Here is a 19,100-nt window from a genome sequence, read left to right on the forward strand (position 1 = left end):
ATCTCTTGTCTCAACAAAACCCAGCTGGACTATTTGTCCCGGTCTGCCTATGGCCTTGAAGGATGAAAGCCTCAGCCCCGATATTCCTTTTCTTATGTGATTGCTCCTAGCTCTTATCTCATGCTCCCGTGGGATGTATGGCAGATTGGACGAAGAGATCCTGGGTTGTAATTCAGTCAACACTTAAGTCAGCTATCTGATATATTGTATTTACAATCTATTTAGGGGGTTCCTTTCTTTCTGTAAAGTTAACAAAGGCTTATTGAGCCAGCTAAAAATAACATGTAAGTTTCAAGAGATAACTAACATCTGTACTTAGATTTTTTGTATAAATACTGCTTCTTCACTGGCATCAGGGGCCGTTTTGATTTGGGAGACTCTATTTCCCCGAACGGTGGCCGGCTAATAAACTTCTCCATTTAAAACTTAAACTCTTGTCGTGTGTCTCACTCGCTTCTGGTATAACATAGCAACCCGCCAGGTGTGAGCAGCTGGGAAACGAAACACCGCCCCGGGGCATGTGCAAACATCAGGTACTCAAAAATGGCTGAGCGACTGAGTGGTCCAGGCCAGCCCTGGCAATTTACGGATGAAGAAAGGGAGCCGGGGGCTTGCCCAAAGTCAGCAGTGAGTTATCCTTGTGACAAGGACCAGGACCCAGCCCCGGGGGCTCTCCCGCCATCACACGCCTCAGCTCCCAGCCTCCATCCCTCCTTCCGCGCCTCAGGTGGAGCGGGGCGGAACTTTGAGCCGAACTGGGGCGGGACTTCCAGGCCAGCATTCGAACTGCTTCCTCCACAAGCCGGAAAACGTGGTCTGGGCCGCCTTCTGGGGCAGGTGAGGCTCTGGCTGGCAGGTGGCGGCGCGGGAGCGGCCCGAGGGAGGGGGGGGCGGGGTGAGGGCCGAAGTGGAGGGGGAGGGACCGCGCGGGCCCTCGGGGAGCCGGAGAGCCGCGGTGGGAGGGGCCCCCTCCCCTGAGCGGTCCTCTCCTGCTCCTGGGTCCGGGCTGGCCCCGCCTCCGCCACCCCCCCACTTCCTTGACCCTGCTGCCGGGGCTGTTTTTCAGTAAACCTTGGAGGGCACGCGCCGCGTGTGGTGCCAGGGGAGGGCTTCCCGCCTCTAAACAGAGCTCCGTCTTTCCACGTTGGTGGGGACTGTGGACTCTTTGGGACTTGCCCCAACCCCACTCCAACCAGACCCCACCCGGGGCGTGGGGAACCTGGTGACCCCCAGGGGTCATCCTCGGTGACCCTGTGGGATGGGGGAAAAAGCGAGACACGGTCGGTCCCTGGAGTCTGTGGGTAGTAAGACCACGAAGGGGGGGTCAGAAGCCCTCTTGTTGTTGGGAGAGACCCCCGGCTTGCGGATCAGAAAGCCCGCGCGTGACCAGGAGCAGGTCACTTTCCCCTCCCTAGGTCTGAATTCCCTCATCTGTCAAATGAGGGAATTGAACTTAGAGGCCTCTGCCACCTCTGGACCCTTGGCAACTCCGAGCAGTTGCCCCAGGAGGGCTGTCTGTTTCAGATAATTTAACGTGCTTTAAAAAAAAGTTTTGCCTTTTGTTTTAACATCACGATCATTTTCTCCCAGCGCTTCCTTCTTTAGAATGCAAGTTTAGGCTTAGGTAGGTGATGTAAAGACACCCCCCCCCAAACACTTAAAGCCATTCTGTGCAGTGATGTGTCTCAGAGTGTACTTGGCATTCTTCACCTCTAGCCCTCTCTCTACCCACACACACTCTGAAAAGAAGGTACAGTGCCTGGCACGTAGTAGGTTTTTAATAAATGTTTATTGATTGATATATTTTATCATCATCTCTCAAGGGCTGGGATTGTTCATTGTAATTCAGAGTTTGATTGCCTTTTACTATTAACTTCTATTTTGTAGTCATTGTACATATTATGTTTCTGGTTTTGCTTTATTCTGTACCAATGATAAAACTGCCCATGTTTCTTGGAATTCATCTTACTTCTTACTGTTACCACATATACCACAATTTGTTCAGCTGTTTCTCAGTCTATGAACACCTGATTTGTTCCCAGTTTTTTGCTACTACAAAGAAAACTGCTATGAAAATTTTGTCATATATGAGGCTTTTCTGCCACTCACCTTCTTGGGGTATATGCCTAGTAGTGGGTCAAAAGATAACAGGTTTTTTTTTCCCACTTTTCTTGCATATTTCCAAACTTTTGTACTGCTTCATGGCCTAACCTGCAGTGTATGAATGGACCTCTAATATTGACTATTTCCATTTTTTATCCCCTTTGTCAGTTTGCTGGGAATGAGATGAAATCTTAGTTACTTTAATCAGTATTTCTCTCATTACTGATTTAGAGCATTTTAGAGCATTTGGTTGTTGCTCCTTTACGTTTTTCTTCCAAAACTTGTTTCTGTCCTTTAACTATTGATGTATTAGGGAATGGCTCTTGGTCTTTACTCTTTTTATCAATTTCTGAATGGCTCTTTGTCTTAATTCTCTAATATACTGGCACTTAATACACTTCCTGAGTTTCCTTTTCTGACCTCTTTCAGCTCTCACTCGCAGGTTCCTTACCTTTCCCTAAGTGAAGAGGAATGGAAGCTGGGATCCTGGTCAGTTTCTTTCTGAGTTCTCATCCCTTGTCTATGAATATAATTTCATCTCTTTTGTCTTTTTTCATCCTAAAATATCTCTGGCTAATCAACCTTACTTCAAAGGGGTTGAACCTCAGGTCTCCCTTTGGATACCTGGCCCATCCTGAGAGATGATGGGCTTTATATGAAGTACTCACTGGTTGTTTGATCATCTTCTATGGGTTTCTCTTTGAGACACAGTCCACACATCATTATACAGTTCTGAAAAAGCTATTGTTACATGTATATTCTTTGATTCTCAGCCTGGGGAAGTGTGGGCACAAGTGAACCTACCTCATTACCTTTTGGGCCCAGCTAAAGAAGCCCTAAGGCAGTCTAGGAATGTAGTGATTTCCCTTATCCAAGACACTGGACTTATCTTGTTGGATATTAAACCAAATTTCATATTATAAACCTCTCATCTTTTGTCTCTCATCTTTGTACCCAATATCTCACATATTCATTCAGAGCACTTTCCACGATCCCTGATTTCCTGTGCCAACAGTGGCATGAATATATGATGAAGTAATGGACACAAAAAGACAAAGACATGGGGGTAGGCGAGTCGTCTAGTCAAGCTGTAGACTGATTTTAATGGAGTTACTGACAGTATTTTATACAGTTTAATTGCTGAGTTATCCTGACTTCAAAGAAGAGTACAATAAAGCATTGGTTAAGTTTTTTATCTCCTTGTTCCTAGGAGTGAGACACTATTTTTCCTCAAGGCTAACCAAATTGGAACATTTATGTTCTCTTGCATATAGATAACCAGACTGAAACATTTCTGTCGTCTCCCGTGTGGGTAATCAGCTACAGAGGAGGGTTTTCTGTGCCAAGTATTCTTATCTTAAAACTGGTCTTGCCGTGCACAGACCCATTCTCAATTGACCCTGCCTTGCAGAGCTCTAAGAGGCCTAAACAGGGTATAGCTGGCTCCTCACATCTCCCCCTTTTTATTCTGTAATTTTAAGTGGCTTAAACATAGCATTCATTATCCCAAGGACACAAGGTAGACAAAAATTTAGTATGATCAAACAAAGAATATGAGGTAGTGTATGGAAAATAGTCAGATACATTATTAAATGGGTTAATTTTTTGAAAATATTGATAATTGTTTTTGCTATCCCCTCTGGATCAATACCAGGAAAAGGGGCGTTTTACTATTTCAGCATTCCAATCAATCCCCCCCTTTCTCTTTTATAGATACTTCACCACCTCTGGCCTGTATCCTATTCTGAATGGACTTTCTCAGAGCTGGCCCTCTACAATAGAAATTTTAAAAAGTATAAACTATTACAAGAGTCTCTAGCTGATTAAGAAAAATCATCAAGATATGAATAATATCTTGTCCCATCAACTTTTTTTGAGACCCAACTACCCCTCTCCCTTAGCCTCAGGGTATTTATCCTTGATTGATTTTGATGGAAGACAAGTCTCAAAATGTGAATTCTTTCTGGTAATAAATGGGTTATAAAATTTTTACCTTTGTATATGATATTGTGGGGATAGTTCCCCATTTATATTATCTAAGTCTTAGAGGGTTGTCTAGCACAATGAGAGGCTAAGTGACTTGTTCTAGGTCACATATCCAGTTAGTGTCAGAGACAAGACTTGACTCCACGTCTTCCTTGCTCCAAGAACAGAACACTATCTACTCTGCCACACCATGCCAAGGTACTTTGTACAACTGTTAAGTTACAGAGGAGTTGCTGATCTGTATCCATATGAGAAAGTCACACACCAGGAGTTTGGTTCACTTTAAACTGCCAACTTGAAACTGTCTTTCTTAACATTCTCTCTTCAACAAGCATGAGGAAAATGTTCTAAATTTCTAATAGAGAAATTCAGATGAAGCAAATAAAAGTTTCCACTTCATACTTTTCAGGGTGGCAAAGATAACAAAAAATGAAAACATTTGTTAGCAGGGATTTGGGAGGACAGATACACTAATACACATTTGATTGAGTTATGAATTGGAAGTACTCCAAAAGTCACCAAATTATGCATATCCTTTGATCCAGTAATAACATTTTTATGCCTATACCCCAAAATATCATACAAAAATATTTATGATATTCTCTGTGTTATAGCAAAGAACTGGAAGCTAAAGGGCTACCCATCAACTGGGGAATGGCTGAACAAATTATGGTGAATAAATGTAATGTAATATTAGTGCATCATAAGATATGATAAGGACAGTTTCAGAGAAATCTAGAAAGTTTATATGAATAGGTGCAGTTTCAGGAGAACAGTTTACACATGAACTACATAATAAAGACAAATATTTAACTTTGAAACACTTAAGAACTCTGATCAGTGCTATGACCACTGATCAGAGGAGGACCTCTGATGAAGCACGTTATCCACCTCTTGACAGAGGTGATGTCAAGGTGCATAAAGAAATACATATTTTTAGACATGGTCACTGTGTGGATTCATTTTGTTTAACAATACTTATGTTACAAGAGTTTTTTTCTTTCAGTTTTTAATTGGAGGTGAGATAAGGGTTAGAAATAGTAATGTCAAAAAAGAGGTTTATTGAAACATTTTTAAAAATGCACATAAGAAAACAGAAGGAACATTAGAAGGAACACAAAAAGGAGGAGGGCAGTTTTGAAAGTAACATTATGGAGTTTATTTTTTTTTTAAAGCAAACAGTATGAAATGGAAATTCATGATTTCATATATATCCTTTCTTGTGAATCATACTATGTGTGTGTGTGCATGTGAGTGAGTGAAAACATCCTTTTTTATTAAGTTCAAAACACAAAAATGTACAAAAGGAAAAAGAAAGTTAAAACATACAGCCTTCCATTCTGATGGTGAAACGTGCTACCTACCTCCTGATAGAGAGGTAATGGAGTTGCAAAATGAGACATACATTTTCAGACCCACTCAGTGTGGGAATTTGTTACAAAGGTTTTGTTTCTTGCTCAGTCTTGTGGGGGTAAAGGGAATGGAAAGCTAGGCATAGGGTTGAAAAAAAAAGGGAAAAAAGGGTAATTGAAACATGGTTTTGAAATGGATAGAAGAGAATACAAGGAAGGCCAGGACACTCTCACTCTCTCTCTCTCTCTCTCTCTCTCTCTCTCTCTCTCTCTCTCTGTCTCTCTCTCTCTCTCTTTCTCTGTGTATGTGTGTGTGTGTGTGTGTGTGTATATACGTATACATATATACACACACACACACACACATATATATATACACATATATATATATGTGCAAGCTATACATAATAGAAATTCACAGTTTAATTTAGAAAATAAGATTCTATCTGCATCAGTGCTCATAATAGTTCACATAGCCTCTTCAGGAGCGGCTATTTTGAAATAGGTATTATTCTACTATCTTAAATGAAATATCTGAAACACATTGTATTCTAAAACCCAACTTTGTGCCTGCAAATAATAAAAGAAATAGAGGACAGCCAAGCTCAGACTTTTTATAAGAAAATGTTTTAGTGATGCTTTTTAAAACATCATTGTCACTTTTCTGTACTTCCCTTACAATATAAAATTCTCCCTTATAGCAAAAAGACCAATAAAAAGTTAAGTTGCTACATTGACCACGTAGCATTCTGCAACCCTTAGCTCACTGCCTCTCTAACAAGAAGATTGGTAAGTATATTTCATCAGCCCTTTGGAATCAAGACTGTTCCTTGCATTAAAACGGATTCTTATGTGTTTAAGTGTTGTTTTCCTTTACATTTTCATGGTCACTATGCCTGTTCTCTTGATTATGCTTTCTTCACTCTGCGGCACATCATAATTACTGAGTTTCTCGGGCCTCCTATTTGTTGTTGCTTTTGGTACAGCAATATTCTGTTACATTCCTATGCCACAATTTGTTCAGCTATTCCACAATTGATGGGTCTCTGCTCTATTTCTGTTTTGTTCTGCTACAAAAAGTACTGCTCTGAATGTTTTAACATAAATGGACATACATATACACACATGCATTGTATTTATTGTGTGTACCATATTGTGTATTGTGTATGCATATATACAACATATGTATATAAATCTATATGCCATATATACATAAATATATGCTCACATACATATGTATATATTTATGTACCTATCTTTCTTTCCATCTTTGAACTCATTGAAATCAGTGCCAGTAATGGAATCTTCAGATCAAAGGATATTCACATATTTTTCTTGCAAGATTCCAAATTGCTATCCAGAACAGTTGGACCAGTTCTCTTCTAGCAATACATTTTTATATCTGTATTCCCACAGAATTTCAATCCCCTATGATGAATATGACATCTTTTTTGATGTTATTTCTAGAAGATATAGTAGGTCTTCATATAACTGATCAACTTTGGCCTTTTTAGCGTCAGTGGTTAGAGCATCGACTTGTATTATTGTGATGTTGAATGGTTTTCCTTGGGTTCTAATAGATATCATTCTGTCATTTTTTGAGATTATACCCCAGTACTGCTCTTCTCACCCTTTTATTGACTATGAGGGTGACTCCATTTTTTTCTAAGGGATTCTTGCCCATAGTAGTATACGTAGTGATCACTCGAATTAAATTCACCCATGCCCATCCCTTTAAATTCACTGACACCCAAGATATCAGTATTTAATCTCTCCATTTCCTGTTTGATCACATCCAGCTTACCTTGGTTCATAGATCTTTCATTCCAGGTTCCTATGCAATATTGATATTTACAGCATCAGACTTTCCTTTTGTCACCAGACACACCCACAGCTAAGCTTCCTTTTTGCTTTGGCCCAGCCATGTCATTAGTACTGGAGCTACTTGTAGTTGTCCTCCATTCTTCCTCAGCATATTGGACACCTTCCAACCTGAGGAGCTCATCTTCCAATGCCCTCCCTTTTATCATTTTAGTACTGTTCATAGGGCTTTCTTGCAAAGATACTGGAGCGGTTTGCCATTTCCTTCTCCAGTGGATCACCTTTTGGCAGAACTCTACTACGACCTGTCAATTTCAGGTAGTGCTGCACAGCTTAGCTCATACTTTCATTGAGCTATGCAAGCCGCTTGCCAAGACAAGGTGGTGATAAGTAAGCAGAGATAAGAGTGTTTTTCTTAGATGAACAATGCAGAGAAATAAAAGAAAACAATAGAATGGAGAACAAGAGATCTCTTCAAGAGAAAATTAGAACTATTGGGAACTTTTCATGCAAAAATGGGCATGATGAAAGACAAAAATGGTAGGGACTTAACGAATAGAGACTAAAAAGAACTACACAAGAAAGATCTTAACATTACTGATAACCGCAAAAATGTGGCTACTGATCTAGAGCCAGACATCCTGGAGAATGAAGTCAAGTGAGCCTTAAGAAGCATTGCTAACAATAAGAATAGTGGAAGTGATGGGATTCCAGCTGAGCTGTTTAAAATTCTAAAAGATGATGCTGTTAAAATATTGCACTCAATATGCCAGCAAATTTGGAAAACTCAATAGTGGCCTCTAGATTATTAAAGATCAGTTTATGTCCCAATCCTAAAGAAGGGAAATGCCAAGAAATGTTCAAATTACCAAACAGTCGCACTCATTTTACACACCTGCAAGGTTATGCTTAAGATTCTGCAAGCTAGGCTTCAGTAATATGTGAACCAAGAATTACCTGAAGAGCAGACTGGTTTTCTAAGAGGCAGAGAACCCAGAGACTAAATTGCCAACAATCACTGGATTATAAAGAAAGCGAGGGAGTTCCAGAAAAAAAAAACACGTCTATTTCTGATTCATTGACTACACTAAAGCCTTTGTGCGGATCACAACAAAATGTGGCAAGTCCTCAAAAAGATGGGAGTACCAGATCATCTTACTTGTCTCCTGAGGAACCTATATGCAGGTCAAGAAGCAACATTTAGAATCAACCATGGAACAACTGATTGGTTTAAGATTGGAAAAGGAGTATGACAAGGCTATATATTGTCAACTTATTTAACATATATACAGAAGAGCTAAGTTGGCAGAGAAAAGACAGGGACTTGTCTGAACTCTCCCAAATTCACCTCCAAACAACTTTAAATAGCTCCTCAAAATGAATTCTGGAACAGCAGAACCCACAAAAGGATAGAATAAAGCAATTTCCCAGCCCAAGACAATTTAGGACTGCAGGAAAGATCTGTCTCATTTGGGTAAAAGGGGACCATAGCCCAGTGCAGTTGGTTTCCAGGCAAATCATCAGAAGACCCTTAGCCCAGCACAGGTCAGCTACTGAGGCCCTGCAGGCAGCAGTGGCACAGTAGGCCATCTGTGAGGCCTCTAGACCTCTAGCAGGGCCTCTGGCCATGCCTGGCAGCCCTGGCACAGCAGACAAGCCTCCAGGTATGGAGGCTGTATCACAGCAGGTGAGCTACCAGGTCTGGAGGCCCTGACCCCAGCTCAAGAAATGTCCCCTGTACCCCAGGAGAAGAGCTCAACTTTAAAAGTCACAAAATAGGCTGAAAGATGAACAGAACAAATAAAAACCCCTGACCATAGAAAGCTACTGTAGTGACAGGGAAGATCAAAACACAGACTCAGAAGAGGAAAACAATGTCAAAACGCCTATATGCAAAGCCTCAAAGAGAAATATGAATGGTTTCTGGCCCCAAAAGAACTCCTGGAAGAACTCAAAAAGGATTTTTAAAATAAGATAGAAGGAAAATAGGGAAAAGAAATGAGAGTTATGCAAGAGAATCATGGGAAAAGAGTCAACAGCTTGGTGAAAGAAGCAAAGAAAATGGAAAAAGATGTACAAAAATTCACTGAATCAAATAACTCTTTTTAAAAATAGAATTGGCCAAATGGAAAAGGAGGTACAAAAGCTAACTGAAGAAAATAATTCCTTAAAACTTAGAATTGGGCAAGTGGAGGCTAATGATTCCATGAGACATCAAGTCAATCAAACAAAATCAAAAGTATGAAAAAATAGAAGAAAATGTGAAATATATTATTGTGAAGAAAAGACCTGGAAAATAGATCTCAGGAGAGATAACATAAGAATTATTGGACTACCTGAAAGCCACGATGAAAAAAGAACCTAGACAGCATCTTTCAAAAAATTATCAGGGAAAACTGTCCTGATATACTAAAACTAGAGGATAAAATAGTAATTGAAAGAATCCACTGATCCCAAAATGAAAACCAAGAATATTAGAGCCAAATTCTAGAACTCTTAGTTCATGGAGAAAATACTTTAAGCAGCCGGAAAGAAATACTTCAAATATTCAGGAATTACAGTCAAGATTACACAGGATTTAGCACCTTGTACATTAAAGGATTGGAGGGCTTGGAATATAATATTCAGGAAGTCAAAGGAGCTTGGATTGCAACCAAGAACCATCTACCCAGCAAAACAGCATAATCCTTCAGGGGGGAAATGGACATTTAATGAAACAGGAAATAGAGGACCTTCAGACATTCCTGATGAAAAGTCTAGAGCTAAATAAAAACTTGATTTTCAAATACAAGACTCAAGAGAAGCATAAAAAGGTAAACAAGAAAGAGGAAGAATAAGTTATTCAATAAGATTAAACTATTTAGATCCTTTTGCAGGGGGGGATCTTTTTCAAGAGGCACTCAGTGGATTCTTTCAATTTCTATTTCCCCCTCTGATTCTAGAATATCTGGGCAATTTTCCATGATAATTTCTTGAAAGATGATATCTAGGCTCTTTTTTTGATTATGGCTTTCAGGTAGTCCAATTGTTTTTAAATTATCTTTTCTGGATCTATTCTCCAGGGCAGTGGTTTTTCCAATGAGATATTTCACATTGTCTTCCATCTTTTCATTCTTTTGGTTCTGTTTTATAATTTCTTGATTTCTCATAAAGTCACTAGCTTCCACTTGCTCCAATCTAATTTTTAAGGGAGTATTTTCTTCAGTGGTCTTTTGAACCTCCTTTTCCATTTGGCTAATTCTGCCTTTTAAGGCATTCTTCTCCTCATTGGCTTTTTGGAGCTCTTTTGCCATTTGAGTTAGTCTGTTTTTTAAGGTGTTATTTTCTTCAGTATTTTTGGGGGTCTCCTTTAGCAAGCTATTAACTCACTTTTCATGATTTTCTTGCATCATTCTCATTTCTCTTCCCAATTTCTCCTCTACTTCTCTTACTTGATTTTCCAAATCTTTTTTGAGCTCTTCCATGACCTGAGACCAATTCATATTTTTCTTGGAGGCTTTTGATGTAGGATCTTTGACTTTGTTGACTTCTTCTGGCTGTATGTTTTGATCTGCTTTGTTACCAAAGAAAGATTCCATAGTCTGAGTCCTTTTACTCTGCCCGCTCATTTTCCCAGCCAATTGCTTGACTTTTGAGCTCTTTGTCAGGGTATGACTGCTTTCAGAGTGGAGAGTGCTATGTCCCAAGCTTCAGGGGTTTTGCACTGCTGTTTTCAGAGCCACTTCTATCCTGAGGTAGTATGATACCCCTCTCCTGGCCTGTGCTCTGGTTCTGTGAGTGATCTCAAGCACTTCTTTCTGCCATGTAACTACCAGGAGGACTCCCTCCCCCCATCCAGTACAAGCTCTGACACACAAACACTCCTCCTCCCCCAAGGACTGCCAGCCAGGACTGGGACCCAGATCCAAGCAGGGTAAAGCACGAGAACACAGCCTCAGCACTAGCAAAGAGATCCCTGCACTCCCGCTCTTATCAGCCACTTGATTCCCCCTACTGTCAGTGGGCCTGAAGCCCCAGAAGCAGCTGCCACTGCTGTAGCCACCTCCACCACCCCAGGGCTAGGGCCAGACTGCATAATTCTCTCACCCAGGTCCAACAGTTTTCCCACTGACCTGCTATGTTGTCTTTGGCATTTGTGGGTTGAGAAGTCTGGAAACTGCCATAGCTGCCAGTGACTTGGTGCCCTGAGGCCTGCTCCATCAGATCTGTTCCAGTCTGGTGTCTTCTGGCATGGCCCATTCTGGGCTGCACTCTGCTCCCAGCACGGTGTGATAGACCCTTTCCAGCGACCATCCAGGCCATCTTGAGCTGGAGACTTATTTCACTTTGTCATTTCATGGGTTTTGTAGCTGTTTAGAGTCATTTTTACAGGTGTTTGGAGAGATTTGGGGGAGAGCTCAAGCAAGTCCCTGTTTTCATGCCGCCATCATGGCTCCACCCTGTCTTGTTTACATCCTTACACAGGAAGATGATATGTATACTCTGCTCTAATAATGATACAATTCTTAAAAGTTATAACTTTTAAGAACTGTGTCACTATTAGGGCAGTTAGAAGGAGTATATGTAGAGGATGTGGGTATAAGTTGACTTGATGGGATGATATAAAAAAAATTAAAGGAAAGCATTGCACTGGAAGAAGAGGGAGGGGAGAGGTAGAATGGGGTAAATTACCTAGTACAGTGGAGGGAAAGAAGGGGAGGGGGAGGCATCACTTGGACCTTACTCTCATTGGATTTGGCTCAAAGAGAGAATAACATACATACTAATGGGTATGGAAATCTATCTTACCCTATAAACAGGAGGGGGAAAAGAGAAGAAAATAAGGGGCTGATACAAGGGAGCACAGATTGAAGGAGGAGGTGGTCAGAAGCAAAACACTGGTGAGGGACAAGGTGAAAAGGTGGGGGGAAGAGAGAGAGAGAGAGAGAGAGAGAGGGAGGGAGGGAGAATAATTGACCATATTAATAAGAAAACCAATAGAAAATTATTATCTCAATAGATGCAGAAAAAGCTTTTGACAAAATACAATACTATTCCTATTAAAAACACTAAAGAGCATAGGAATGAAGGGAGCTTTCCTTAAAATGGTAAGTAATCTCTATGTAGAAACATTAGTAAGCATTATCTGTAATGGGGATAAGCCTTCCCAATAAGATCAGGGGTAAGGCGAGAATGCTTATTATCACCACTATTATTTAATATTGTACTAGAAATGTTAGCTCTAGAAATTAGGGAAGAAAAAAATGAGTAATTAGAATAGGCAATGAGGAAACAAAAGTATCACTCTTTGCTGATGATATGATGGTATACTTAGAGAATCAACTAAAAAACTACTTGAGATAATTAACAACTTTAGCAAACTTGCAGGATATAAAATATACTCCCACAAATCATCATCATTTCTATATATTATAAACAAAGTCCAGCAGCAAGAAATAGAGGAATTCCTTTTAAAATAACTGTAGACAATATAAAATACTTGGGAGTCTACCTGCCAAACAAAGCCAGGAACTATATGAACAGAATTACAAAACACTTTTTACACAAGTGAAGTAAGATCTAAACAACTGGAAAAAAAATCAATTGCTTGATCTTGATAGGTCAAACCAATATAATAAAAAAGTGATAATTCAACCTAAATCAATTTACTTATTTAGTGTCATACAAAATTAACAAAAATTATTTTATGGAGCTAGAAAAAATAATAAAATTCATCTGGAGGAACAGAAGGTCAATAATATCAAGAGAATTAATGAAAACAAATATGAAGGAAGGTGGCCTAACCATACCAGATCTCAAACTGTATTATAAAGCAGTAATCATCAAAACTATCTGTTAATGGCTAAGTAATAGAGTGGTGGATCAGTGGAATAAATTAGGTGCACAAGACATAGTAGTAAATGGCCATGGTAATCACTAGATTGATAAACCCAAAGACCCCAACTTCTGGGACAAGAACTCACAGTTTGACAAAAACTCTGGGAAAACTGGAAAACAGTATGGCAGAAACTAGGTATAGACCAACAATTTACATCGTATGCCTAGATAAAGTCAAAATGGGTACATAATTTAAACATAAATGGTGATGCCATAAGCAAATTAGGAGAGCAAAGAATAGTTTACCTGTCAGATCTTTGGAGAAGGGAAGAATTTGTGACCATACAAGAGATATGAGAGTATTCATTACTAGATATAAAATGGACAATTTTGATTATATTAAATTAAAAATATTTTGCACAAACAAAACCAATGCAACCAAAATTATAAAGAAAGCATAAAGCTAGGAAACAATTTTTACAGCAGGTGTGTCTGATAAAGGCCTCATTTCTCAAATTTATAGAGAACTAGTTCAAATTTATAAGAATACAAGTCATTCCCCAATTGATAAATGGTCAAAGGATATGAATAGGCAGATTTCAGATAAAAAAAAATCAAAGAAATCTATAGTCATATGAAAAAATACTCTTATCACTCTTAATTAGAGAAATGCAATAAAAACCACTCTGAAGTACTACCTCACACCTATCAGATTGACTAATATGACAGAAAAGGAAAATAGTAAGTGTTGAAGAGGATGCGGGAAAATTGGGACACTAATGCAGTATTGGTGGCATTATGAACTGATCCAACTATTCTGGAACTATGCCCCAAGGGCAACCAAACTGTGGACGTTTTGATTCAGCAATACCACTACTAGATCTGTATCCCTAAAACATTTTTTTAAGACAGGGAAAAGGGGCCTATTTGTACTAAAATATTTATAGCAGCTCTTTTTGTAGTGGCAAGGAATTAGAAATTGAGGAGATGCCCATCAATAGTGGAAAAACTGAATAAGGTGTGGTATATGATTGTAATGGAATTGAGTTTGTCCTTCGTTTTCAAAGAGGACCATGACATCAGGAAAATGATGACATGACTTGCAGTTGACTTTGATTTGAGTGAAGGGGGGCTGTGCAAGGTCACTAGCCTCACTTTCTTCTCCAGAGCCATTGGATCCAGTGACCAGATATTCATTGGGATGACTGAAGATGACTCAGGATGCAGTGGGACACCCTGGACCTTTTAGGCTAAGGCCTTTTCATGTACTCACTTAGAGTGAGGCAATGCCTGTTCAGTGAATAGGCCTCTTTAAGAAGTGAGTCAAGGGATGGTCCCTTTAGGTACAAAAAAAAATCAAACAACCTGCTGTTCCAAAGAGAATCAGGTACCATTGACATTCACTGTAAGCCAGGAGGGCCCAAAATGTAGCCATTAAGTGGAGCTTGGGCAGGGACCTATTGTGGTCCAATCTATGAGCTTCAGAGTGAACTGGGTTTAAGGTTTTGTGGAAGGAAGGAAGGAAGGAAGAAGAAGAAATCTAGCCAGTAAACCCCAAGTTGAGTGGGCAGCTTCTGGCCATCAAATTTACCTTCATTTGGAGAGGGGAGGGAGGAAAAGGAGAGGGAGAGGATGATCTGAGTTACCCAATTAGCTGGGTTCCCTTTCAGGCAGCTCTGTCTACTCACAGGTTGTGTTTGTCATTTGTTTTCAAAGAGGACCATGACATCAGGGAGTCACACATTTGAGTGAGGGAGGACTATGCAAGGACACCAGGCTCACTTTCTCCTCCAAATTTTAATGGAATACTACTGTGCTATAAGAAATGATGGGCAGAAAAACCTGGAAAGACTTCTGTGAACTGATGCAAAGTGAAGTGAGCAGAACCAGGATAACATTGTACACAATAACAGCAATGCTGTACAATGATCAACTGTGATGACTTAGTTAGCCTTAACAATACAGTGATCTAAGACAATTCCAAAGGACTCATGATGAAAAATGCTATCCACCCCCAGAGAAGGAATTCATGGAGTCTGAATGTAGATTGAAGCATCTACTATTTTTCACTTTCTGTATTTTTTTTCTTGTTTTTTTCCCCCTTTGGGTCTGTGTCTTCTTTCACAACATGATTAATATGGTAACATGTTTTCATGATTGAACATATATAACCTAAATCAAATTGCTTACTATATCAGGGAAGGGAGAGGTGAAAGAGAGAAAGTTCGGAACTCAAGTTTTAAAAAAACTGAATATTAAAAATTGTCTTTACATGTAATTGGGGAAAAATAAAATATTACTTAGAACTGGAAAAAAATATGCAGAGTGTATCATGGGAAGTGCCAGGCTGGACAAACCAAAAACTGGAATTAAGGTTGTCAGGAGAAATATCAACAGTCTCAGAGATGCAGATTACCACTCTGATGGCAGAAAGTGAAGAGGAATTATGAAGCCTCTTGGTGAGGATAAAAAAGTAGAGTATAAAAAAAAAGAGTAGAGTATAAAAGCTGTCTTGAAGGTTGACATCAAAAAACTAAGATCTTGGCAACTGATCCCATCACTTCCTGGAAAATAGAAGAAGAAGAAATGGAAGCAGTGCCAGATTTTATATTCTTGGTCTCAAAGATCATTACAGATGGTGACCGCAGGCATGAAATTAAAAGGTATTTGCTCCTTGGAAGGAAAGCTATGGCAAATCTAGACAACCAGCGACATCACCTTCCCAACAAAGGCGCATGCAGTCAGTGCTTTGGTTTTTCCAGTAGCAATGTATGGCTGTGAGAGTTGGACTATAAGCAAAACTGAACCCCCATAGACTTGAAGCTTTTGAATTGTGGTACTAGAGAAGACTTTTGAGAGTCCATTGGACAGCAAGGAGATCAAAAGAGTTAACACTTAAAGAAATTAATTCAGGCTATTCATTGGAGGGTCAGATCTTGAAGTTGAAGCTTAAATACTTTGACCACATAATGAGAAGACAGGATTCATTGGGAAAGATTGAGGGCAAAAGGAAAAGGGGACGGCAGAGGATGAGATGGATGGATAGCATCATGGAAACAATGAACATGAACCTGAACAGATTTCAAGAGATAGTGGGGAATAGAAGAGCCTAATGTGCTACAGTCCATGGGGTCACTAAGAATCAGACATAATGACTGAACAACTGAACAACAACAAATTCCCACAGCTCCTTCAGCATGATGCAATCTTTTATTATCTTTGCTACTTTGGTGGGTATGAGTTTTCATCTACATACCTCTTATTATTTATGATTTGGAGTATTTTGTGTGTTTCCAATTGATTTTCCAACTTTTGTGTATAATTCCACCTCAGTTCCTTTATATCCCATGCTGCTGCTTAAATTAGAATAAAAATGCTTGCTTCTTTTCTCTATTTAAAATTCTCTAGCAACCATAGAGAACATGTATTTATATAGTAGTGGTAACTTGCTAATAATATTCAGAACCTCACAATTCGTAGTGGGTCCTTCTCACATAATCATTTATCTCTTGCTTTTGTGCCCTTTTTTCCATATAAAATTGTGTGTTTTGGTTTAGAGGGGTTCAAGTAGGGATGAAAGAGTGGGAAAACTAAAAAGTATGAGTAGAAAAAACTAAGTGTTTTTCAAATGTGTTGAAGTAGAAGACCTATATAGAAAGAGTGGGAGGGACCTCAGAGAGGACCCTCTTTCTCTGGGTGTTGCGATGAATTTAAAATAATTTATTTTTTTTGTTGTTCTTAGAATCATTTCTTCAGTTTTCCATGATGTCCCAGAGTGTTGGAGATGGCAAATCTAGTGATTTAAGTGTAAGCAAGGTGGAATCGGAGATGAGAAGCATGAGAGAGAAATTTCTTGCAAGAGTAACAAAGTTAGTTGAAAGCAAAAGTTACAACAGCAAGGTCTTTTCTAAAGAAAAGTACTTCCAGACACTAAGGGAAGTAAAAGAAGCCAAAGAAAAGGGGAAGAAGTCATCTCGGGACTACCGCCGTGTAGCAAAGTATGATGTAATCACTATACATGGTACTGAGAAACTGATAGAGGCAGCTCATGGACAGCAAGATCGAATACGGTATTATGTGCACAAGGAAGAGTTATTTGACATTCTTCATGATACACATCTCAGTATTGGACATGGTGGACGGACTCGCATGCTGAAAGAACTGCAAGGAAAATATGGAAATGTTACAAAAGAAGTCATTGTATTATATCTGTCTCTGTGCAAACAGTGCCATCAGAAGAATCCAGTGCCCAAGAGAGGTCTTGTAGCAAAGCCTATGACTTTTAAGGTAGTTTGCTCCAGATGCCAAGTTGATTTCATTGACATGCAGTCTAATGCTGATGGGGAATTCAGATTTATCTTAAGTTATCTGGACTACTTAACAAAATTTATTATTTTACGGCCATTAAAATCCCAAAGGGCTCATGAAGTGGCATGTGTCTTGTTAGACATTTTCTCAATTATTGGGGCACCCAGTGTATTAGAGTCTGACAGTAGCAGAGAATTTGTAAACCATGTTCTCAGTGAGCTCAATCAGATGTGGCCAGAACTGAAAATTATCCATGAAAAACCTCAAAATAGCCAAAGCCAAGGTATGATAGAAGAAGTGAACCAAGAGGTACAACAATTGATGAGTACCTGGATGCAGAGTAACAATTCACCTCACTGGGCTGAAGGTCTGCGATTTGTGCAAATGATGAAAAACCAGGCCATTTGTGCAGGCTTACAACAAAGTCCCTATGAAGCAATGTTTGGTTGTAAACCTAAATTTGGTCTGTACAACTCAAATTTGCCCCGTGAAACTGTTTCCATTCTACACACAGAGGAAGAACTAGAGATTGCTGAAGAGCAACTAGAAAACAACCTCATGGTCAAGCAGGAAGAAGGCCCTGAAATTGGAGCAGAGAAATCTGACATAGAAGAAGACATTGATACCAATCCTACTGAAATGCCTGAGCCATGCACATCACAGACTACCACAAAGCTCATCTGCCACTGAATAGATGGTTGTTTTTTGACCATTCATGAAGGTTTCTCCATGCACTGACAACAAAATTCCTATCCAGAAGAGTCTGAGGCAAAGGAGACAGAGGTTTTTGTCCCAAAGTCCCGATGCCCCTTGCAATAAAAACAGCCATGAGATTGCCTCGTATCAGGTGGGGAAGAAAAAAAAAGATATTTGACTTTTAAGTATTTTGACTGAGATATTAATGTGTCATTGAACCTTTGTTCCAGTCTTCTCTCTTCACTCCCCCTCACACCCTTCCCCCCACTAATTATTTTAGAAATAAAAGATATTCATTGAAAACGGATGGAGGAAGGAATGGTAGGTAAAGGATATGGGATAAGATGAAATGAAAGGAGAAATAAAAGAGAAAAGAGGTAGGAAATGTCCTCAGGGCTGTCCCAATTATGAGATTGGGAAAATCAAGGAGAAACTGGCTGACCACCTGAGATGGATGCTGTGGAGCAGAGGTTCCTGCCTAGTTTGAGGTCTGTGATCTTGTTTTTGTTTTTTAAAAATATTTTGATGTATTTCGATGTAATTGGTCTCTTGTGTTTTATTTTATTTATTTATAAATGCATTTAAAAACATTATTCTGAGAGGAGGCCCTTAGGGTTCAACAAACTACCAAAGGGAACTGTGACACAAGAGAGGTTAAGAACTCCTGCTGTAGAGGTGGGAATTTCATTGGGTGAGGATTTCAACTAAATAGTACCACTAGGGTCTTTTAGCTCTTAAGATTCTATGATAACTGGGATATATAAGGATGGCAAGTCCCCAGAAATGCCTGCCGGCTAGCAGAAGTTTGGCTTGCACAGATAGCTAAGTCTCCATTTCTTGCCCCAAAAGGACCTATATACCCCCAAAACCCCAAAATGCTTTTCCCCAAAAAAGTTCACCCATTGTGGCCAAGAATGACTTTCAAAGGTGGGTTGGAAATAGAATAGTCTAAGCTCAGAAGCTGAGGCATGAGCTGTCCCTATACCCCACCAGTAGAAAGCAGGGGTGGAAGAAGGC

General features: G+C 39.6%; 1 protein-coding gene across 2 annotated transcripts; it reads left to right on the forward strand.

Annotated features, from left to right (window-relative positions):
- The first annotated feature begins 779 nt into the window (after positions 1-779).
- Positions 780-18,584, forward strand: KRBA2 (KRAB-A domain containing 2). Of its 2 annotated transcripts, none has more exons than XR_005010884.1 (3): positions 780-837; positions 2,533-2,592; positions 3,817-4,092. XR_005010884.1 is itself a non-coding variant. In XM_036767255.1 (3 exons), the coding sequence occupies exon 3, from the start codon at positions 16,842-16,844 to the stop codon at positions 18,075-18,077; it is 1,236 nt and encodes a 411-aa protein (XP_036623150.1). In that variant the 5' UTR covers positions 780-837; positions 2,533-2,592; positions 16,822-16,841; the 3' UTR covers positions 18,078-18,584. The 2 variants fall into 2 exon arrangements, 1 of the variants encoding a protein (XP_036623150.1); XM_036767255.1 differs by lacking the exon at positions 3,817-4,092 and adding an exon at positions 16,822-18,584.
- The last annotated feature ends 516 nt before the right edge of the window (positions 18,585-19,100 follow it).

The sequence above is a fragment of the Trichosurus vulpecula genome, chromosome 7, assembly GCF_011100635.1.
Source record: "Trichosurus vulpecula isolate mTriVul1 chromosome 7, mTriVul1.pri, whole genome shotgun sequence".
NCBI classification, from domain to species: Eukaryota; Metazoa; Chordata; class Mammalia; order Diprotodontia; family Phalangeridae; genus Trichosurus; species Trichosurus vulpecula.

Coding starts and splice junctions, on each gene's coding strand:
- KRBA2 (XM_036767255.1), top strand. CDS start 16,842: ATGATGTCCCAGAGTGTTGGAGATGGCAAATCTAGTGATTTAAGTGTA.